The sequence below is a fragment of the Mesoplodon densirostris genome, chromosome 11 (assembly GCF_025265405.1).
Source record: "Mesoplodon densirostris isolate mMesDen1 chromosome 11, mMesDen1 primary haplotype, whole genome shotgun sequence".
Taxonomy (NCBI): domain Eukaryota; kingdom Metazoa; phylum Chordata; class Mammalia; order Artiodactyla; family Ziphiidae; genus Mesoplodon; species Mesoplodon densirostris.
The window spans coordinates 60,486,145-60,510,258 of record NC_082671.1 but is presented as its reverse complement, the minus strand read 5'-3'; the positions used below and the strand labels follow the sequence as shown (position 1 = coordinate 60,510,258).

General features: G+C 45.6%; 1 protein-coding gene across 8 annotated transcripts in view; it reads left to right on the top strand.

Annotated features, from left to right (window-relative positions):
- The window catches only part of PPP6R2 (protein phosphatase 6 regulatory subunit 2), an 85,175-nt gene that overhangs the window by 26,869 nt on the left and 34,192 nt on the right, over positions 1-24,114 (top strand). For 6 of the 8 annotated variants that reach the window (XM_060111982.1, XM_060111981.1, XM_060111977.1 and 3 more), the window contains exons 3-4: positions 17,645-17,752; positions 18,860-19,102. In XM_060111982.1, the coding sequence (XP_059967965.1) occupies positions 17,688-17,752; positions 18,860-19,102 (308 nt within the window). In that variant the 5' untranslated portion in view covers positions 17,645-17,687. Of the gene's footprint in view, positions 1-12,268; positions 12,414-17,644; positions 17,753-18,859; positions 19,103-24,114 lie in introns of all 8 variants that reach the window. The other 2 variants (XM_060111980.1, XM_060111979.1) reach the window with 2 other exon arrangements.

Here is a 24,114-nt window from a genome sequence, read left to right as displayed (position 1 = left end):
GCAGCCTCTCTTGTTGTGGAGCACAGGCTCCAGACGCGCAGGCTCAGCAGTTGTGGCTCACGAGCCCAGTTGCTCCGCGGCATGTGGGATCTTCCCAGACCAGGGCTCGAACCTGTGTCCCCTGCATTAGCAGGCAGATTCTCAACCACTGCGCCACCAGGGAAGCCCCCAATTCCAGTTTTTGACTTTTTATTTCTCTAGAATAAATGCCCAGGGCCAAGGCATTTTTCATCTATGGATTTCCCTCAGTTGCTGCAATAAAGTTTATAGAAGTTGAAAAATACTATAAAATGCCTCTGTGTTTGTGATGGTTATATATTCTTGTCCTATGGTCCCTTTTACTTGTTTATAACATCCTTTGCATCTCATTTTATCTTAACTTTTAGTTTGTCAGACATAAAGATTGCGGCTCAAATTTATTTTGGTTCACATTTGCCTTGTGTATGTTTTTCAGTCTTTTCATTTCTACCTTTTTCAGTTTTTTTAAAGTGTGTCTTTTGTTGCATATTGTTTTTTAAAAATTAAATCTGAGAAAACTCTTCTGCATTGATTAGTTTATCCCATATTCAATTGTTGAAATTATTATGTTAGTACTAATTTCTTTTTTAAAATTTATTTTTATTGAAGTATAGTTGATTTTCAGTGTTGTGTATTAGTACTATTTCTCCATTTTATTTCACATTTTCATTTACTAATACTTTTGCTTTTATCTCCTTGCCTGTTTTCCGTTGGATAAATTGTTTTGTTTTTGTTTTACTTCCGATTAAAATTACACATTCTAATTTTTTGTGTGTGTGTGTGACCTCCCTGAACTTAAGATCTTTTGTCATGGGTATTTCTTCTTCTCTTCTTCTTTTTTTTAAAAATATGTATTTATTTATTTATTTTGGCTGCGCTGTGTCTTAGTTGTGGCACACGGGCACTTCGTTGCGGCATGCGGGATCTTTAGTTGCGGCATGATGACTTCTTAGTTGTGGCATGCGAACTCTTTTTTTTTTAAATTTTAATAATGGTTATTTATTTATTTATTTTTGTCTGCATTGGGTCTTTGTTGCTGTGCGTGGGCTTTCTCTAGTTGCAGCGAGCAGGGGCTACTCTTCATTGCGGTGCGTGGGCTTCTCATTGCGGTGGCTTCTCTTGTTGTGGGCTCTAGGCACGCGGGCTTCAGTAGTTGTGGGTGCATGGGCTTAGTTGCTCTGCGGCATGCGGGATCTTCCCGGACCAGGGCTCAAACCCATGTCCCCTGCATTGGCAGGCAGATTCTTAACCACTGCGCCACCAGGGAAGTTCCGCATGCAAACTCTTAGTTGCGTCATGCATGCGGGATATAGTTCCCCAACCAGGGATCGAACCCAGGCTCCCTGCATTGGGAGTGCGGAGTCTTACCTACTGGACCACCAGGAAAGTCCCAGGTATTTCTTCTCTGACTTTTCAAGCTTAACAGTATCCCTGCTTTCCTTCAATAAGACAACTACATTAGCATGCTCCTCTCCTGACTGACATGCCACAGGATTCTGACCTCCATTCTATTTTATTTAAAAATTTGATTAGTGATTTAAGGATGTATTAGGATTCCTTTTCACATTACTAGATAACACAAAGCTTGTTAATAGCAATAGAACAAGGATTCTGGATGGGAGTGGTAAGGTGGAGGTTTGCTGCCACTGTGAGGAAAGCTGGTGGGATATGTGTGAAGACTGAGGTCAGGTTCCAGATGGAGAGGTGGAAGGGGGGCACTGGGCCAGGCTGTTTTCTGTTTTGTTGTTGTTACTGAAATCCTATAGATTTTAAATTGCAGATTATTTTATAATAAGCCTCTCCAATTTATGGATTCTTTCTGAATCTTGCACTTAGCTTCATAGCTTTTCATCAGTAATTATTTAGCCTTAATTATTTGTTTTACTGATTTCTTTCTCTCTGTTGTTGTATACAGTATGGGTTTTTTTTTTTTGGTTTTTTAAATAAAGCTTTACTTTAAAAATTTATTTATTTATTTATTTAATTTTTGGCTGCATTGGGTTTTCGTTCCTGCGCACAGGCTTTCTCTGGTTGCAGTGAGCGGGGGCCACTTTTCCTTGCAGTGTGCGTGCTTCTCATTGTAGTGGCTTCTCTTGTCACGGAACATGGGCTGTAGGCGCGTGGGCTTCAGTAGTTGCAGGACGCGGGCTCGGTAGTTGTGGCTCACAGGCTCTAGAGAGCAGGCTCAGTGGTTGTGGCACACGGGCTTAGTTGCTCCATTGCATGTGGGATCTTCCTGGACCAGGGCTCGAACCCGTGTCCCCTGCATTGGCAGGCGGACTCTTTTTTTGTTTGTTTTTGAACTATTGTTTATTTTCTGGTTTGAATAATGCAAAATGTTTTTATTTTAAAAAATGGGCAAATTCTAAGCAGACAGAACCCCATAGCGTGAAATGCATTAGTACATCTAAAGATTGTATTAAATATCTCTTTAAAAGGAGAATTAGCCCCGAATGTATGCACTATATATATCCTCAAAGCAAATTTCTTTTTGAATTTTATTTTATTTTTTTATACAGTAGGTTCTTATTAGTCATCCATTTTATACACATCGGTGTATACATGTCAATCCCAATCTCCCAATTCATCACACCACCACCACCACCCGCCTGCCGCTTTACCCCCTTGGTGTCCATACGTTTATTCTCTACATCTGTGTCTCTGTTTCTGCCCTGCAGACTGGTTCATCTGTACCATTTTTCTAGGTTCCACATATATGCATTAATATACAGTATTTGTTTTTCCTCTTTCTGACTTAACTTCACTGTGTATGACAGTCTCTAGATTCATTCACATCTCTACAAATGACCCAATTTTGTTCCTTTTTATGGCTGAGTAATATTCCATTGCATATATGTACTACATTTTCTGTATCCATTCATCTGTCGATGGGCATTTAGGTTGCTTCTGTGACCTGGCTATTGTAAATAGTGCTGCAGTGAACATTGGGGTGCATGTGTCTTTTTGAATTATGGTTTTCTCAGGGTATATGCCCAGTAGTGGGATTGCTGGGTCATATGGTAATCCTGTTTTTAGTTTTTTAAGGAACCTCCATACTGTTCTCCATAGTGGCTGTATCAATTTACATTCCCACCAACAGTGGAAGAGGGTTCCCTTTTCTCCACACCCTCTCCAGCATTGGTTGTTTGTAGATTTTCTGATGATGCCCGTTCTAACTGGTGTGAGGGGATACCTCACTGTAGTTTTGATTTGCATTTCTCTAATAATTAGTGATGTTGAGCAGCTTTTCATGTGCTTCTTGGCCATCTGTATGTCCTCTTTGGAGAAATGTTTATTTAGGTCTTCTGCCCATTTTTGTATTTTTTTGTTTTTTTTGGGGTTTTTAAAAAATTTATTTATTTTTGACTGCGTTGGGTCTTCGTTGCTGCATGCGGGCTTTCCCTAGTTGCAGTGAGCGGGGGCAACGATGCAGTGCACAGGCTTCTCACTGTGGTGGCTTCTCTTGTTGCACAGCATGGGCTCTAGAGCGCAGGCCCAGTAGTTGTGGTGCACGGGCTTAGTTGCTCCGCGGCATGTGGGATCTTCCCGGACCAGGGCTTGAACCCGTGTCCCCTGCATTGGAAGGTGGATTCTTAACCACTGTGCCACTAGGGAAGTCCCTTCTGCCCATTTTTGGATTGGGTTGTTTGTTTTTTTAATATTGAGCTGCATGAGCTGTTTATATATTTTGGAGATTAATCCTTTGTCTGTTGATTTGTTTGCAAATATTTTTTCCCATTCTCAGGGTTGTTTTTTGGTCTTGTTTGTAGTTTCCTTTGCTTTGCAAAAGCTTTTAAGTTTCATTAGGTCCCATTTGTTTATTTTTGTTTTTATTTCCATTACTCTAGGAGGTGGATCAAAAAAGATCTTGCTGTGATTTATGTCAAACAGTGGTCTTCCTATGTTTTCCTTTAAGAGTTTTATACTGTCCGGTCTTACATTTAGGTCTCTAATCCATTTTGAGTTTATTTTTGTGTGTGGTGTTAAGGAGTGTTCTAATTTCATTCTTTTACATGTAGCTGTCCAGCACTACTTTTTTTTTTTTTTTGAGGTACGCGGGCCTCTCACTGATGTGGCCTCTCCCGTTGCGGAGCACAGGCTCCAGACATGCAGGCTTAGAGGCCGTGGCTCACGGGCCTATCCACTCCACGGCATGTGGGATCTTCCCGGACTGGGACAAGAACCTGTGTCCCCTGCATTGGCAGGTGGACTCTCAACCACTGCGCCACCAGGGAAGCCCCCAGCACTACTTATTGAAGAGACTGTCTTTTCTCCATTGTATATCCTTTCCTCCTTTGTCATAGGTTAGTTGACCATAGGTGTGTGGGTTTATCTCTGTTCCGTTGATCTATATTTCTGTTTTTGTGCCAGTACCATATTGTCTTGATTACTGTAGCTTTGTAGTATAGTCTGAAGTCAGGGAGTCTGTTTCCTCCAGCTCCGTTTTTTTCCCTCGAGACTGCTTTGGCTATTCAGGATCTTTTGTGTCTCCATACAAATGTTAAGATTTTTTGTTCTAGTTATGTAAAAAATGCCATTGGTAATGTGATAGGGATTGCATTGAATCTGTAGATTGCTTTGGGTAGTGTAGTCATTTTCACAATATTGATTCTTCCAATCCAAGAACATGGAATATCTCTCCATCTGTTGGTATCATCTTTAATTTCTTTCATCAGTGTCTTATAGTTTTCTGCATACAGGTCTTTTGTCTCCCTAGGTAGGTTTATTCCTACTTATTTTATTCTTTTTGTTGCAGTGGTAAATGGTAGTGTTTCCTTAATTTCTCTTTCAGATTTTTCATCATTAGCGTATAGGAATGCAAGAGATTTCTGTGCATTAATTTTGTATCCTGCAACTTTACCAAATTCATTGATTAGCTGTAGTAGTTTTCTGGTGGCATCTGTAGGATTCTCTATGTATAGTATCATGTCATCTGAAAAGTGACAGTTTTACTTCTTTTCCAATTTGTATTCCTTTTATTTCTTTTTATTCTCTGATTGCCGTGGCTAGGACTTCCAAAACTATGTTGAATAATAGTGGTGAGAGTGGACATCCTTCTCTCGTTCCTGATCTTAGAGGAAATGCTTTCAGTTTTTCACCATTGAGAATGATGTTTGCTGTGGGTTTGTTGTATATGGCCCTTATGATGTTGAGGTAGGTTCCCTCTATGCCCACTTTCTGGAGAGTTTTTTTTTATCAATGGGCGTTAAATTTTGTCAAAAGCTTTTTCTTTCTCTATTGAGATGATCATATAGTTTTTATTCTTTTTTTTTTTTTTTTTTTTTTTTTTTTTTTCTTTTTGCGGTATGCGGGCCTCTCACTGTTGTGGCCTCTCCCGTTGCGGAGCACAGGCTCCGGACGCGCAGGCCCAGCGGCCATGGCTCACGGGCCCAGCCGCTCCGCGGCACATGGGATCCTCCCAGATCGGGGCACGAACCCGTATCCCCTGCATCGGCAGGCGGACTCTCAACCACTGCGCCACCAGGGAGGCCCAGTTTTTATTCTTCAATTTGTTAATATGGTGTATCACGTTGATTGATTTGCGTATATATATATTTTTAAATAAATTTATTAATTTATTTAATATTTGGCTGCATTGGGTCTTCGCTGCTGCACGTGGGCTTTCACTAGTTGCAGTGAGCGGGGGCTACTCTTTGTTGCGGTGCACAGGCTTCTCATTTTGGTGGCTTCTCTTATTGCAGAGCACAGGCTCTAGGCGCGTGGGCTTCAGTAGTTGTGGCACACGGGCTTCAGTAGTTGTGGCTCGCAGGCTCAAGAGCGCAGGCTCAGTAGTTGTGGCGCATGGGCTTAGTTGCTCCACGGCATCTTCCTGGACCAGGGCTCGAACCCGTGACCCTGCGTTGGCAGGCGGATTCTTAACCATTGCACCACCAGGGAAGCCCTGATTTGCGTATATTGAAGAATCCTTGCATCCCTGGGATAATCCCACTTGATCGTGCTGTATGATCCTTTTTAATGTGCTGTTGGATTCTGTTTGCTAGTATTTTGTTGAGGATTTTTGCATTTATATTCATCAGTGATATTGGTCTGTAATTTTCTTTTTTTGTAGTATCTTTGTCTGGTTTTGGTATCAGGGTGATGGTGGTCTCATAGAATGAGTTTGGGAGTGTTTCTTCCTTTGCAATTTTTTGGAAGAGTTTGAGAAGGTTGGGTGTTAGCTCTTCTCTAAATGTTTGTTAGAATTTACCTGTGAAGCCATTTGGTCCTGGACTTTTGTTTGTTGGAAGATTGTTTTTTAATTTTTTAAAAAATTTTTGGCTGCGTTGAGTCTTCATTACTGCACATGTGCTTTCTCTAGTTGCAGCGAGCAGGGGCTACTTTTCGTTGTGGTGTGCGGGCTTCTCATTGAGGTGGCTTCTCTTGTTGCGGAGCACAGGTTCTAGGTGCACAGGCTTAGTAGTTGTGGCTCACAGGCTCCAGAGTGCAGGCTCTGTAGTTGTGGCGCATGGTCTTAGTTGCTCTGCAGCATGTGGGATCTTCCCGGATCAGGGACTGAACCTGCATCCTCTGCATTGGCAGGCAGATACATAACCACTGCGCCACCAGCGAAGTCCCTGTTGGAAGATTTTTTTTTTCTTTTTTTTCGGTACACCGGTCTCTCACTGTTGTGGCCCCTCCCATTGCGGAGCACAGGCTCCGGACGCACAGGCTCAGCGGCCATGGCTCACGGACCTAGCCGCTCCATGGCATGTGGGATCTTCCTGGACCGGGGCACGAACCCGTGTCCCCTGCATCGGCAGGCGGACTCTCAAACACTGCACCACCAGGGAAGCCCCCTGTTGGGAGATTTTTAATCACAATTTCAATTTCATTACTTGTGATTGGTCGGTTCCTATTTTCTGTTTCTTCCTGGTTCAGTCTTGAAAGGTTATACCTTTCTAAGAATTTGTCCATTTCTTCCAGGTTGTCCATTTTATTGGCATACAGTTGTTTGTAGTAATCTCTTATAATCCTTTGAATTTCTGCAGTGTCAGTTGTGATTTCTCCTTTTTCATTTCTAATTTTATTGATTTGAGTCCTCTCCCTCTTATTCTTGATGTGTCTGGCTAATGGTTTATCAATTTTGTTTATCTTCTCAAAGAACCAGCTTTTAGTTTTATTGATCTTTACTATTGTTTTCCTTGTTTCTATTTCTTTTATTTCTGCTCTGATCTTTATGATTGCTTTCCTTCTACCAACTTTGGATTTTGTTTGTTCTTCTTTCTCTAGTTCTTTTAGGTGTAAGGTTAGATTGTTTATTTGAGATTTTTCTTGTTTCTTTTTTTTTTTTTTTTTTTTTTTTTTTTTTTTTTTTTGCTGTACGCGGGCCTCTCACTGCTGTGGCCTCTCCCGTTGCGGAGCACAGGCTCCGGACACACAGGCTCCGCGGCCATGGCTCGCGGGCCCAGCCGCTCCGCGGCATGTGGGATCCTCCGGGATCGGGGCACGAACCCGTGTCCCCTGCATCGGCAGGCGGACTCTCAACCACTGCGCCACCAGGGAGGCCCCCTTTTCTTGTTTCTTGAGGTAGGCTTGTATAGCTATAAACTTCCCTCTTAGAACCACTTTTGCTTCATCCCATAGGTTTTGGGTCGTCGTGTTTTCATTGTCATTTGTCTCTAGGTATTTTGTGATTTCCTTTTTGATTGCTCCAGTGATTTCTTGGTTATTTAGTAACATATTGTTTAGCCTGCACGTGTTTGTGTTTTTTATGTTTTTTTTCCCTGTAATTGATTTCTAATCTATAGCGTTGTGGTCAGATAAGATGCTTGATATGATTTCAATTTTCTTAAATTTACTGAGGCTTGATTTGTGACCCAAGATGTGATCTATTGAGAATGTTCCATGCACACTTGAGAAGAAAGTGTAATCTGCGGTTTTTGTGTGGGATGTCCTATAAATATCAATTAAATCTATCTGGTCTGTTGTGTCATTTAAAGCTTGTGTCTCCTTATTCATTTTCTGTTTGGATGATCTGTCCATTGGTGTAAGTGAGGTGTTAAAGTCCCCCACTATTATTTTGTTACTGTCGATTTCCTCTTTTAGAGCTGTTAACAATTGCCTTATGTATTGAGGTGCTCCTATGTTGGGTGCACATATATTTATAATTGTTATGTCTTCTTCTTGGATTGATTCTTTGATCATTATGTAGTGGCCTTCCTTGTCTCTTGTACCATTCTTTATTTTAAAGTCTATTTTATCTGATATGAGTATTGCTACTCCCGTTTTCTTTTGATTTCCATTTGCATGGAATATCTTTTTCCGTTCCCTCACTTTCAGTCTGAATGTGTCCCTGGGTCTGAAGTGGGTCTCTTGTAGAAAGCATATATATGGGTCTTGTTTTTGTATGCATTCAGCAAGCCTGTGTCTTTTGGTTGGAGCATTTAATCCATTCGCGTTTAAGGTACTTATCGATATGTATGTTCCTATTATCATTTTCTTAATTGTTTTGGGTTTGTTTTTGTAGGTCCTTTTCTTGTCTTGTGTTTTCCACTTAGAGAAGTTCCTTTAGCATTTGTTGTAGAGCTGGTTTGGTGGTGCTGAATTCTCTTAGTTTTTGCTTGTCTGTAAAGCTTTTGATTTCTCCATCGAATCTGAATGAAATCCTAGCCGGGTAGAGTGATCTTGGTTGTAGGTTCTTCCCTTTCATCACTTTAAGTATATCATGCCACTCTCTTCTGGCTTGTAGAATTTCTGCTGAGAAATCAGCTGTTAACCTTATGGGAGTCCCCTTGTATGTTATTTGTCGTTTTTCCCTTGCTGCTTTCAATAGTTTTTCTTTGTCTTTAATTTTTGCCAATTTGATTACTATGTGTCTCGGCGTGTTTCTCCTTGGGTTTATCCTGTATGGGACTTTTTGTGCTTCCTGGACTTGGGTGGCTGTTTCCTTTCCCATGTTAGGGAAGTTTTCGACTAAAATCTCTTCAGATATTTTCTTGGGTCCTTTCTCTCTCTCTTCTCCTTCTGGGACCCCTATAATGAGAATGTTGTTGCACTTAATGTTGTCCCAGAGATCTCTTAGGCTGTCTTCATTTCTTTTCATTCTTTTTTCTTTATTCTGTTCCATGGCAGTGAATTCCACCATTTGTCTTCCAGCTCACTTATCCATTTTTCTGCCTCAGTTATTCTGCTATTGATTCATTCTAGTGTATTTTTCATTTTAGTTATTGTGTTGTTCATCTGTTTGTTTTTTCTTTAATTTTCCTACATCTTTGTTAAACATTTCTTGCATCTTCTCAATCTTTGCCTCCATTCTTTTTCCGAGGTCCTGGATCATCTTCACTATAATTATTCTGAATTCTTTTTCTGGAAGGTTGCCTATCTCCACTTCATTTAGTTGTTTTTCTGGGGTTTTATCTTGTTCCTTCATCTGGTACATAGCCCTCTGCCTTTTCATCTTGTCTGTCTTTCTGTGAATGTGGTTTTTGTTCACAGGCTGCAGGATTGTAGTTCTTCTTGCTTCTGCTGTCTGCCCTCTGGTGGATGAAGCTATCTGAGAGGCTGGTGCAAGTTTCCCGATGGGAGGGACTGGTGGTGGGTAGAGCTGGCTGTTGCTTTGGTGGGCAGAGCTCATTAAAACTTTAATCCACTTGTCTGCTGATGGGTGGGGCTGGGTTCCCTCCCTGTTGGTTGTTTGGCCTGAGGCGACCCAACACTGGAGCCCACCCGGGCTCTTTGGTGGGGCTAATGGCAGACTCTGGGAGGTCTCATGCCAAGGAGTACTTCCCAGAACTTCTGCTGCCAGTGTCCTTGTCCCCCCGGTGAGCCACAGCCACCCCCTCCCTCTGCAGGAGACCCTCCAACACTAGCAGGTAGGTCTGGTTCAGTCTTCCCTGGGGTCACTGCTCCTTCCCCTGGGTCCCGATGCGCACACTACTTTGTGTGTGCCCTCCAAGAGTGAAGTCTCTGTTTCCCCCAGTCCTGTCGAAGTCCTGCAGTCAAATCCCACTAGCCTTGAAAGTCTGATTCTCTAGGAATGCCGCCTCCCGTTGCCGGACCCCCACGTTGGGAAGCCTGACGTGTGGCTCAGGACCTTCACTCCAGTGGGTGGGCTTCTGTGGTATAAGTGTTCTCCAGTTTGTGAGTCACCCACCGAGCAGTCATGGGATTTGATTTTATTGTGATTGTGCCCCTCCTACCATCTCATTGTGGCTTCTCCTTTGTCTTTGGATGTGGGGTATCTTTTTTGGTGAGTTCCAGTGTCTTCCTGTCGATGATTGTTCAGCAGTTAGTTGTGATTCTGGTGCTCTTGTAAGAGAGGGTGAGCGCATGTCCTTCTACTCTGCCATCTTGAACCAATCTCTGGCAGGCGGACTCTTAACCAGTGCGCCACCAGGGAAGCCCTACAGTATGTTTTTAAAACAGTAATATTGAGGGACTTCCCTGGCAGTCCAGTGGTTAAGAGTCTGCGCTTCCACTGCAGAAGGCACGGGTTCAATCCCTGGTGGGGGTACTAAGATTCCCGCATGCTGTGCGGCAAGAAAAAAAATTAATAATAATAATAATATTGAGGTGTAGTTTATGTACAATAAATGGACCCATTTTATATTTGTGGTTCTGTGTAGTTTGACAAATATACCACCACGGTCAAGATTTAGAGCATTTGTATCACCCCCAAAACTCCCTCCTGTCACTCCCTCCTGCTGCAGCCCTTGATCCTAAGCAACCACTAGTCTCTTTGTCACCATGGGTTCATTTTGCTTTGTTTAAAATTGCATATAAATGGAATCTTCTGGTTTTACTTTTTTGTGTCCAGCTTCTTTTACTTACCACGTTTATTAGATTCATCTGTGTTTACAGATGTGCTTGTTCCTTTTTGCTGAGTAGTATTCCATCGTAGGTATACCATCCTTTGTTTATCCTTTCACCTGTTGATAGATATTTGAGCTGTTTCCAGTGTTTGACTATTATGAATAAGGCAGCTATGAACATTCATTTACAAGGAGTCTTTGTTTAGATTTATGATTTCGTTACTCTAGGGTAATACCTCGGATCGGAATTACTGGATCACACGGTAAGTATATGCTTAACTTTATAACAAGCTGGCAAAGTGTTTTCCATCGTGGTCATGCCATTTTATGGTCCTACTCACAGTGTATGGGTGTTTCAGTTCAGCATCCTCATCAACACATGGTATTGATAGTTTTTTAATTTTAGCCCTTCTAGTGGTACCTTATTGTGGTTTTGATTTGCATTTCCTCGATAGCAGTGTTGGTCATCTTTTCATGTGCTTATTGGCTATTTGTATATCTTCTTTTACAAAGTGTCTGTCCAAATTTTTTGTCCATTTTGTTGAGTTGAGTATTTTTTTTTATTATTGCTTTGTAGAAGTTCATTACACGTTCTTGATAAGAATGCTTTGTCAGGGCTTCCCTGGTGGCTCAGTGGTTGGGAGTCTGCCTGCCGATGCAGGGGACACGGGTTCGTGCCCCGGTCCGGGAAGATCCCACATGCTGTGGAGTGGCTGGGCCCGTGAGCCATGGCCATTGAGCCTGCATGTCTGGAGCCTGTGCTCCGCAACAGGAGAGGCCACAACAGTGAGAGGCCCACATACCGCAAAAGAACAACAACAACAACAACAAAAAACAAACAAACAAAAAGAATGCTTTGTCAGATATAGACAGGAAATACTTTTCTCCTGGTCTGTGACTTATCTGTTTATTTTCTTAATGGTATCATTCAAAATTGAAGTTTTCAATTTTGATGAAATCCTGTTTATCAGTTTTTTTTTAAATTTTTATTGGGCTATAGGGGATGGATTGGGAAATATCTCTGCAAGTTATGCCCCACTAGGGAAATGTCCCTTCTAGTTTTCCTGGGATAGCTTTCGGAGCTTTTTCGTTTTCTTGGAGCCGCTGCTCTTGCTGGCAGCAGCCTCTTCAGGCCCCCTTTTTCTTGGGGACAGCCTTGTTTCCTGGCTCTTCAGGGTCACTTATGGTTCCTCTTTGGGGAAAGATTTCTTCCTTTTGGGAGGACTTCCACTGCCAGCTGTCTCTTTAAGATCACTACTAACCAGCTCCTCTGTGGAAGAAGATTTCTTTTTCTTGGGTTTGGAGAAGGAGACAGATGGGTCTTCCATTCCATTCTCCTGAGGAGCCTCCTGGGACTTTTGCTTTTGCTTCCTTTTGGGTCTTTCACTTGTCTCTTCACATTCCTCTGGGGTCTTACTGCTGTTCTCTGAAGACGCCAGGGCAATCGCAGCCAACTGTTTGTTTTCCTTCTTCAAGCATTTCTTCTCCTGTTTCTCCAGCTTCCTTAGTAATCTTGGAAGCTGCTTCCTCTGCCTGAACGCCTCCTTCATGATATGCAGATTGTTTCGTGGAATCTCTCCAGTCTCACAGAAGGACAGCCACTCCTCAACTTGTTCTCGAAGCTTCTTCTCCCCAAATACACTGGTGGGTACCTCAGAGAAGCAATCAGTTTGTGAGGCAATACTGCATTTGCTTGCCAGGTATTAGGAGATGCGGCCAATGAAGGTAGAGTGGAAAATGAGTCCATATTTTGGGGTGTTAACCCTTGTCTTCAGGCTCTGGAAGCTTGGTCCCTTTGCTGGGCCCAGAGAATCCCTCAGACACCAGGACTGGCTGTTTATAAGTTTTTTTTCTTTAATTCGTCTTTTCTTGTATCTTATCTACCGCAAGTTCACAAATCTTATTTTTAATTAAATTAATTAATTTATCTTTTTTTTTATGGCTACGTCGGGTCTTAGTTGTGGCATGTTGGATCTTCGTTGAGGCATGCGGGATCTTTCCATTTTTATTTATTTATTTATTTATTTATTTATTTATTTATTTATGTGTTGAGTCTTCATTTCTGTGTGAGGGCTTTCTCTAGTTGTGGCAAGCGGGGGCCACTCTTCATCGCAGTGCGCGGGCCTCTCACTATCACCGCCTCTCTTGTTGCGGAGCACAGGCTGCAGACGCACAGGCTCAGTAATTGTGGCTCACGGGCCTAGCTGCTCTGCAGCACGTGGGATCTTCCCAGACCAGGGCTCGAACCCGTGTCCCCTGTATTGGCAAGCAGATTCTCAACCACTGCGCCACCAGGGAAGCCCGGGATCTTTCATTGAGGTGCGCAAACCCAGTAGTTGTGGCACGTGGGCTTAGTTGCCCCGTGGCGTGTGGGGTCTTAGTTCCCTGACCAGGGATCAAACCTGTGTCCCCTGCATTGGAAGGTGGGTTCTTTACCCCTGGACTGCCAGGTAAGTCCCCCCAAATATTTTTTTCTTAAGTTTTCTTCTAAAAATTTTAGTGTCAGCTTTTATGGTTAAGCCTGTGATCCGTGTATGATGTGAGGTAAGGGTTGAGGTCATTTTACATATAGATATTCAGTTTTTCAGAATCATTTGTTGAAAAGGATTATACTTTCCCCATCAAATTGCTTTAGTACATTTATTGAAAGTCACTTGACCATATGTGTGTTCATCTGTTTCTGGACTTTTCTACTTTGTTCTGTTGAGCCACTAGAACCACACTGTCTTGATTAATCTCACCTTACAGTAAGTCTTGAAATAGGTGGTGTTAGTACTCCAAGTTTGTTCTTCCTTTTCAAAATTGCTTTGGCTATTCTAGGTCTTTTTCCATATACATTTTAGTATCAAGTTATCAATTTCTGTTTTTAAAAACCTGCTAGGTATTATTTGGGGTTGCACTGACTCAGTAGACCAGTTTAAGGAAAACTGACATCTTAACAATATTGCATTTTCTCATCCATGAACATAGTATATCCCTCCATTAAGTCTTCTTTAATTTCTCTCAGCAGCGTTTCGTAGTTTTCAGTGTGCAGATATTTTTTTAAAAATAAATTTATTTATTTATTTTTGGCTGTGTTGGGTCTTTGTTTCTGTGCTTGGGCTTTTTCTAGTTGTGATGAGTGAGGACCACTCTTTGTTGCTGCGTGGGGGCTTCTCACTGTGGTGGCTTCTCTTGTTGGCGGAGCATGGGCTCTAGAGGTATGCGGGCTTCAGTAGTTGTGGCACGCAGGCTGAGTAGTTGTGGCTTGCGGGCTCTAGAGCACAGGCTCAGTAGTTGTGGCACACAGGTTTAGTTGCTCCGCGGCATGTGGGATCTTCCCAGGTCAGGTATTGAACTCATGTCCCCTGCATTGGCAGGTGGATTCTTAACCAGTGCGCCACCAGGAAAGTCCCTCAGTGTGCAGATCTTGCACATATTTTATTAAATTATCCTGAAGTATTTCACGTTTTTGAATGTCGTTAGCAGAAGTTAAATATTTTTTATTTACCAATTTTTTTTTTTTTTTTTTTTTGCGATATGCGGGCCTCTTACTGTTGTGGCCTCCCCCGTTGCGGAGCACAGGCTCCGGACGCGCAGGCTCCGGACGCGCAGGCTCAGTGGCCATGGCTCACGGGCGCAGCCGCTCCGCGGCATATGGGATCCTCCCAGACCGGGGCACGAACCCGTATCCCCTGCATCGGCAGGCGGACTCTCAACCACTTGCGCCACCAGGGAGGCCCTATTTACCAATTTTTATTGCTAGTATATAGTGATACAATTACTTTTTGGATATTGACCTTGTAACTGGTAAGCTAGCTGTTCACTCTCATTAATTCTTGCAGCTCTTTTCCTTATAGATTTCTTAGGCATTTCTGCTTACACAATCATATTATTTGTTAGTAAAGAAAATTTTACTTATTCTTTTTCAATCTGTATGTGTTTTATTTCTTTTTCTTGTCTTATAGTACTACCTAGGACCTTCGCTGCAATCTTGTATATAAGTGGTTAGAGTTTGTTGTTCCAATCTTAGGAGGAAAGCATTCAGTCTTTTCACCATTAAGTGTGCTGATAGCTGTAGGTTTTTTAGTAGATGCCCTTTATCAGGTTCAGGAAGTTCCCTTCTATTCCTCATTTATTGAGAGTGTCATGCAAGTGTGTTGTATTTTTTTCAAATTACTCAAACCCAACCATATTACATGTAAATGACCTAAATATTTTAATTAAAAGACAGAGAATAACAGACGGAATAACAAAGCAAGACCTTATCAATCAGTCTTTGCTGTTTAAAAAGAAACACTTTATTTTTTTATTTTTATTTTTTTAATTAAGAACTTTATTGAAGTATCACTGACAAATAAAAATTGTACATATTTAAGGTGTACAACGTGATGCTTTGATATATGTATACATCATGAAATAATTACCACCATTAAGCTAATTAGCATACTGTCTTGATTTTCATTCTATTTATCTGGCTATTCTTAGTCTGTATTCTTTGCTCAGGACCACTATTAGGCCTTAAAATATTTTAGCTTCACAGATGCTATTTTCTTCTCATCCTATATCTTTTTCTTTTTCTTTTTTTTTTTTTTTTTTTTTTTTGCGGTACGCGGGCCTCTCACTGTTGTGGCCTCTCCCGTTGCGGAGCACAGGCTCCGGACACACAGGCTCAGTGGCCATGGCTCATGGGCCCAGCCGCTCCGTGGCATGTGGGATCCTCCCAGACCGGGGCACGAACCCGTGTCCCCTGCATCGGCAGACGAGCTCTCAACCACCGCGCCTCCAGGGAAGCCCTCATGCTATATCTTTTCTCTACAATCTCATGGCTTCATTTATTCTCTGTGGCTTCATTTATTTCTCCACCTCAAACTGTTTGCCTGAGTTTACCATGCATACATCCAATTGCCTACATGCCAGATTTTCTTAGATCTTTCAAATGAATATCAAGCTTGTGTACAAAGCCAAAGAAGTTAATGATTTTCACTGCAAACATGTGAAACATGCCTTGTGAAATTGTGCAATGTAATGATCTTTTAAGATTCCTATATCTGTGAACGTCTCCAGCTATGTATGCAGTCGAGAACCAAGATTAATCCTTGACCTTTTTTCTCCCACATCCAGTTAGTCATTGAGTTCTGCCCCTGTATCATGTATTTACATAGCTCTCTATACCTGTTGTACCTAAAATTTTAAATATTGTATAACTGATTATATATTTGCATGATTATATAATCATTACAAAACTCCCCTAGTAGGCTGAACTTTCTGTGAAGTCATAGACTGTATTTGTTTTGCTCATTGTTATAACCCCTATATATAATGCAGTTCTGGCTTATAATAGGTGCTAAATATGTACTTTTCATTGAATTAACAAAGCATATGAGTAAAATTAAATAGTTTATAAAATATTGTCTCAAGTCTTTTTTAGAATTATATGACTCTTTTGAGGATCATACTTTTTTTAAAATTGAATTTTATTTATTTTTTTTATACAGCAGGTTCTTATTAGTCATCCACATTATATGCATCAGTGTATACATGTCGATCCGAATCTCCCAATTCATCACACCACTTTAAATATAAAAATACAGGGGGCTTCCCAGGTGGCGCAGTGGTTGAGAGTCTGCCTGCCGATGCAGGGGACCACGGGTTCATGCCCCGGTCTGGGAAGATCCTCCATGCCGCCAAGCGGCTGGGCCCATGAGCCATGGCCGCTGAGCCTGCGCGTCTGGAGCCTGTGCTCCGCAACGGGAGAGGCCACAACAGTGAGAGGCCCGCGTACCGCAAAAAAAAAAAAAAAAAATATATATATATATATATATATAAAAATACAAATAGGTTGACAGTAAAAGGATGTTAAAGGATATAGCAAATATAAACCACAAGAATGGTATGCTGTAATAGTGTCAGACAAGGCAGACTTAAAGATACCCTATATTCACTTCAAGACACTCACCCACTCTCGCTGAAAACAGGACGCGTAGAAGCCACCTCTAGCTGCCATGTCTGGCAAGTTCTTGTTTGGAAACAAAGCCTTGCCTAGGTGGGGGTCCTCCCTCTGGTTCCCCTCTTTCCCTGGATTGTATGTTATCCAAGCACATGAGTCATTCTGTAGGGCCTTAGGAGAGAGGGCACCTGATGTGTGTGTGGGGACATCCATCTTTTCCTGAAGGTACATCTAGTAATCATTATTTCTGGTCCCCCAGAGTCTGTAACTAACACTGACAAATACCCATCTGCACTCCTCACGAGAGAAATAAGGAAGATATTAGGACCTAGATGGAAACTGAGTGCAGGTCAGCGTGTGGAGTCCCTTGCGCTGCAAGTCCAAGAGACCCCACCTCTGAGTCTGGCGAGGCAGGTGGGATTTTGTCAGTGAAGGGACTGAGCACAGGAGTGTGCGCAGAAGGGCAAAGGCAGAGAGTGCGGTGTGTTTGGGAAGAGAGACACGGCATCCTTGGGGTCGGGGAGGCAGCGGGAAGTGCCCAGAGGACCTGGAGGCATGTTGGGAGAGGCGGCCTGGTGAGCGGTGGGCATTTGGGGTCAGCACAGGCTTTAAACCACCGTGAGAGGGACGTGAAGACGTGTGTCTGTGTTTTGGGAAAGTGAGTTTGACGCAGCAAAGACAAGAGGCTGTGGAGGGTGTGGCTGTACAGCTGAGGGGCCTGTGTCCGGGACTCCTGGGAAGCTGGGCGTCACGCACAGACACACTGGGGCTCACGTCACGTGGGAAGTCCTTTTCTCTTTTAAGTAAAGCGATTAGGTAAGTCCCGTCTACTGTCAGCATGGTTTTGCACGTAGCGATCTGTGTAACACTGAAAAGGTGATCTCAAGATACAGGTGTAACTTTGTTGAAGATGCAGGCTTCATGTTTTTCATTTTGTATCCAACAGCGAAAACTTTGTTGCAAACCAACCTAGGCCCACAGACTGACATATGAGACTCACTGAGTGCTGCAGACCTTGTAGAGTCCAGGCAGAGACAGCAGGAGCCCGCAGAGGGTGATGTGGGGTGCAGGGGAAGGGGTGGGTGGATCGAGAGTCCTTAGGTGGCGTGACAGGACCTAGGACTCGGTGTGTGCACGTGAGGGAGGTGGGGGCCTCAGGGACAGCCCTGGCTTACTCAGCAAGGTGATGCAAGGAAACAAGGGGCCGAGTAGGTGGGGATGGCAGAGGGGCAGAGGGTCGAGCAGAGGGAGCTGTCCTGAGCGTGGCCTGCTGAGGTTTGTGCTGGGAGCTGTTCTGTGTCCTGTAAGGAAGGGATGGCCAGGCGGGTACGGCCACGAGGGGAGGCGTCGGAGGGACAGGGAAGCAGAGCTCGTTACACTGCTGGGTCCTGGAGGCCGGAGGTACTGACCTCACGCGGGCCACATGCAGGAAGCTCAAGGGGGGCTGGAGGCAGAAGGGGGAGGAGCCAGGGCGGAGCCGAGGCTGCAGCTTTTATTGGGGTTTCCACGCGGAAGGCAAGGCTGGACAGGTTGAACAGTTTCGGGTCAGCTTGCTTGGATGATTTCGGCGGGCTCTCAGCTACATGGGTGGCTCCTGGTTGCCTGGCCCCTGGCCCTGGGATAATGACGGCAGTGGAACGTAGTCCCCTGGGTGTGTGTGGGCCCACAGAGGAGGAGGGCCCCGGGGGGTCAGCCTGCAGGTCACAGGAGTGCTCCTGGGAGCCCTTTGCCATCTCTAGGAGTTGGCCGCCCAGGAGGGGCAGTGTCTTCTCAATCAGAAAGTTGTTTAAAGATATCAAAACATAATATACAGAGACTTTAAAATATATACGATACAGAGACGTCTGGGGAGAGATGTCCAGTGCTCGCTGAGGAGGGGCTGGACCCTGGGGAGGAGGGTTGTGAGTCTCGCTGTTTGGGTGGAGGGGTGTCCCCCGTCGGACGTGTGGGAGGCCGGCACGTGTTGGCCTCGGAGCCCAGGGGCTGGTGGTGGGAGCTCCGGGGGCCCCTCGGGAGGGCAGGAGGCTGAGCTGTCCTGCCGTACATGGGGGAGTGCCCCCTGCAGCCCAGGCCCCGTTGTGGGTGGACTTCGGGACCTGGGTGCGGGGGTTGCTGAGGCGGGTTCGCACCTGGTGGCAGTGACCCTCTTGTCTGCTCGCAGCTCTGTGGGCGTCACCATGTTCTGGAAGTTTGACTTGAACACCACGTCCCACGTCGACAAGCTGCTGGATAAGGAGGACGTGACGCTGCGAGAGTTAATGGATGAAGATGACATCTTGCAGGAGTGCAAGGCCCAGAACCGGAAGCTGCTGGACTTCCTGTGCAGGCAGCAGAGCATGGAGGAGCTGGTGAGCCTCATCACACAGGACCCAGCCCTGGATGTGGAAGAGAAGGTCCGCTTCAAGTATGTACCGCGGCGCTGAGCGGCCTGGAGCTGGGCAGCGCGCAGGGTGGCAGCGGGCGGGGCTTGAGGACGGTCAGAGCCGGGCTTTCTGACGGAGTGGCTGACCGTACACGTTTGCCCCGCCTGACACGTGAGAAGGCCCCTCCGGTGGGCTTTGCTTCTGTGATGTTGAAGGTTTGGGGATCTCCTGTGTGTGATTCCTCACTCTGGGTTATAGCAAGCTGCGCTGTGTTGGAGCGTTTTGGGTGACTATGTGCTGAAGAAAGGCTGAGCCCTGACAGGCCGATGGGTGCAGCCTTGGCCTGACTGGTGAAACAGCCAGTCCCCAGAGACAAGCGGCATCTGACTGCTCGACCATGGGGTCTTGGGCCTGGAGGACATATTTTGTGTCATTAGTGATCCTGACCGTTCTCAGAGTTTTTCCTAAAATGTTCCATTCAACAGTCGGCTGGGATGTTAGGGGACGACAAAAGGGACAGGGCAAGGACTTAGGACAAGGGTTGGAGTGAGGACAGAGTGTGAATGGGTGGGGCCTCAGGTGACAGGAAGGACAGCAGAGCCGGCCTCTGGCTCTGAGGGTGCCTCTCTGGGCCCGAGCAGGCTCTGGGAAGCGGGGGAGCTGGGGCTAGTGATGCAGAGGGATTCAGGGCAGACAGGGTGCCCTCAGCTGCTCACGTGTCCCACAGGGAGTCGGCGTGTGGTGGTAAAGTCTTAGTTGGGAAACTACGGCCTGAGGTCAGATTCTGTTTTTGTGAGGCCTGCAAGCTGAGAATGGTTTTTACATTTTTAAATGGTTGGAAAAAATAGAAAAATAATAATATCACATGAAAATGACAAAATTCACATTTCCTTGTCCGTCATTTTCATTGTAAAGTCTTGTTGGACACATCCGTGACCCGTTGGCCATGACAACATAGACGTTCTAAAATATTGACTCTCTGGCCCTTTACTTTTTACAGAAAGTCTTTGATGACTTAGGAGGCAAATAAAGAAGGATGGGGTGATGGGGAGTAGTGCTGCAGTCGTGGTAGTCTACCGCGCCCCTCTGACAGGGAGTCAGCCGGCGCTGGAAGAGGAGAGCTCTGGAAGGAGGCAGGGGCTTGCTTGTGGAGGAGCCAGGGGCTTGGGGCCATGGTGATCACCTGCGATAGATCAGAGGCCATCGTCCCTGAGATGTGCCTGGTCAGCGCCTCTTACCTCAGCATCGCCGTTAGTGGGCCCCATTCCTTTCACTCTCTCACCCCCAAATGTGTCCTGTTGCTGACCCGTCAAGGGTCTCCCTGTCTGGAGGGTGTTGGCGACAGTGTGACGGGGAGAAGGGCTGGGGCAGCATGTTGTGGTTCTGGGTGGAGGGGTCCCAGCGTGGCATCAGTGAGCCAGGACAGAGTTTGGGAGAGGTTAGCAGTGGGTGAGTACAAACAAAGCAAACAGGGCAGTGAGAAAACCTTTAACTCTGAGGGAAGGATGCGTGTAAGTAAGCAAATAGAACAATGTTTGCATGTTCATGCAGAGGGCAACACTGGACATGGATTTAACTAAAAATTGTGCTATAATTTTATAGAGAGGTGGGGAAAGGGCAGTGGGGTGGCAGGGCAGGGTGACGTGAGATGTGAGAGCTACATCTTCGTCTTCCACCCTAGGAGGTCAATTTGTAATACCTCAAATTGCTAGATGAAGAAGTGTACTTGTATTTTATTTGGAAACATGGACGTCAGTAATACAAAAAATGCCAGGAGACTGTGGTGACTGTCTCAGGAGTGGGATGTGGGAGTGGGAAAGGAGGGGGCTGCTCTTCCTCACGAGCCCTGTCATACAGAGTCTTAAAAGCATTTGTGCGTATCACCTGTTTTTGGTTTTTGGTTTTTAAAAATATTTATTTATTTACTTGGCTGCTCTGAGTCTTAGTTGTGGCACACAGGATCTAGTTCCCTGACCAGGGATTGAACCCAGGCCCCCCTGCATTGGGACTGTGGAGTCTTAACCACTGGGCCACCAGGGAAGTCCCCATATCACCTGTTAAAAAAAGTAAAAAGCTTTTAATTTAAAAAGTAATTTTAAAATTAACTTGCTTTTATTAAAAATTTATTTGCTTTTCATTAAAATTAAATCAAAACGTCCTTTTTGAGAAGAGGAATAGGCTGGGTAGATGGATGAGGTAGTAGCTGAAGGAAGAAGTGGGGTCAAGATCATTTTTTAAAGATGCCGAAGATACAGATAGGCCCTGTTTCAGGCTTTGAACCGTAGGTCTCTGTCAAGCTGCTCAGCTCGGCCCTCGGAGCGTGCGGCAGCAGCAGGTGACACGGCGGAGAGCGCCAAGCCAGTGCCTGTGCTGCTCGGCCTCCAGATGGCCACCCCAGGCCGCCTGGGCAGGGCGGCAGCTCCTCCTCCAGCCGCCTTTGTGCCCCTGCAGCCCAGCTGGTGTGGCTTCACCCTTGTGGCTGCAGGCTGGTTACGGAGAGACCCTTCCCGAGAGCAGGGAGTGTGCCCGAGCCACACGGGTCCAGAGGAGCGGCCCTGAGTGGTTAGCTGTTCTGCTAAAGCCAGAGGCTGCTCCATGCAGGTGAGACCTCTGTGGAGCAGCCCTGGGCTGGGAGCTGGCCACCTGGTCCAGCCTGAGAACCCTGCGGACGCTTCTGGCCTTTTTCTTGAGATTCCTGTGCACTTTGCAGAGCTGAACCATTTGAGAAATCAGACAGAAAAGCCAGCAGATGGACGCCAAGTTACCACTTCTGTTCCTCATGCGGTGGTGGGGGGGGGATGTTGTCTTAGCTCTGAATGGAGGGCTTCCTCTTTCCAAATCAGAGTTAGAACTGCTCTCCCAGGGGAAGCAGGGCTGGGTCAGGGCAGGACCCCAGGAAGGACCCCACCCCCACCCCCACCAAATAACCCTGCCTGCCGCACTAAGGGGCAGAGCAGAGAGGATGGCTGAGCCCAGTTGCCCAGCTGAGCCCCTGGGGAGCAGCAGGGCAGGGCCCAGAGGGAGGCGTGAAGTGGGGAGAGGGAATGAATCCCCGCCTTTATGGTTCCTGGACTCGCTCTGATAATTCCTGAGTCCACCTTCCGTGCTCCAGGATTTCGTCTTCCTCTTTTTTGTCTCCTTCCCCTGGCAAATCCTATTCCCTGGCAGCTTCCTGAGGAGGTCTGCGTGGGTGGCAAGGTTGGGGCGCAGCCTGAGTGCATCATTCTCCTTCCTGCTGGCTCTAAGCTCCCTCTGGTTTCCAGTCCAGACTGGACATGCGTCTCCTGAAATTTTGAAGACTCTATAGGTGTCTTCGTCAACTGAAAAAAAAAAAAAACGGACAGCCTAAAAGCTGAGAATTATGTTTTATTTGGCGGAATTTCTAAGGACTTCAAGCCCTGGAGCCAGGACTCTCAGATCGCTCTGAGGGACAGCTCTAAAGAGTGAAGGAGGGGCCAGGATATATAGGAGTTTTTGCAACAAAGACCAGGTAGTCGGGACTTCAAAAGCTTACTGTTCATTAAAGAAAACCAGACATCTTAAGTTAAGGAATTTAGCACTTTTCTGTGTATGGAAAGATGCAAGAGTCTGGGCTCGGGACTTCCCTGGTTGGTGGTGCAGTGGTTAAGAATCCGCCTGCCAATGTAGGGGACACTGGTTCGAGCCCTGGTCCGGGAAGATCCCACATGCCGCAGAGCAACTAAGCCCATGTGCCACAACTACTGAGCCTGCGCTCTAGGGCCCGCGAGTCACAACTACTGAGCTTGCATGCCTAGAGCCCATGCTCCGCAACAAGAGAAGCCACCTCAGTGAGAAGCCCGTGCACCGCAACAAAGAGTAGCCCCGCTCGCCGCAACTAGAGAAAGCCCGCGTGCAGCAATGAAGACCCAACGCAGCCAAAAAAAAAAAAGAAAAAAAAAGAGGAGTCTGGGCTCATTGAAATCATTCCTTTGATCTGCACCTCAGCTGTCTAGGGCCAGGATCCTGTGCTTTTCCCATCCTTGAGGGTGGCTGCTGTGGCTGAGCCGCTTTTCTCTCTCCCGAGTTCTCTCAGGGCTCACGGGGCAGGGCGGCCGGGAGGCTCTAGTGGCTTGATGGCTGCAGCACCCTTTGTTTACTGACAGGGCAGCATTTTTCATTCACATCTTCTAGTTCCTAGTTCCAGCCCTGCTGCTGACAAGTCTGATGCTTTCCTTAGGGGCATTTTAGGGCCTTTTCTAATCCTGTTGCTCTGGAATTTCCCAGTAATGTAACTTTATCCCCTGGGTTAAGATAGGGGAATCTCAGAAGCAGCACTAATAATCCAGGAGAGTTTTATAGTCAAAGAGTTTGGGAGAAATTAGTAGTAAATAAGTATAAAACTATAAGCAAACAAAACAAGGAGGAGGGGCTGGGAGTCTCACTGCCCTGACCCTCCACCTGCCTGTGGACGCTGTCTCCATCCAGGCCTCTCTCAGTGTTACAGGATGCAAGTGTGTGTGCCCAAAGCACAGTGAGGCCAAACAAACTGAAATGTCAGAGTTTGGAGCAGAGAAATGTTTTTTATTGCAGGGCCCTGCAGGGAGAATGGGTGGTTCATGCTCAAAAACCCCAAACGCCCCGATTTCAAGGGAGAAGTTTTATAGGGAAAATTTGGGGTGAGGGCTGCGGAGTATGTGGCTTTCTTCTCATTGGTTGGTAGTCAGGTAACAGAGCAATGCTCCAGGAATCTTGGGCTCAGCCTCAAGTTACTGTCCTCCTCCTGGATGGAGGCCTTAGTTCTGCTGAAGAGCTCAAGGATACTGTTATGTGTATCCCTTGAGGAGGAACCAGGGCCTGCTCCATTGGTTCTTGACTGCCCCTCCCTTCCCTGATTAGCAACTGTCTGAACCTGCCCTTTGGAACGTGTGGAATGTCAGGGAGGCTGAATGAAGCCTGTTTCCTACGAACAAGAAATAGTGGACACAGAAAGGCTTTTGTGCCCTGGAGGACTCCACAGCGTCCTTCTCGGTTTCATGAGCTGTGTCTCTGGTTGTCCACCCTCCTCCCCCCAGGACCCTGAGACACAGACCTG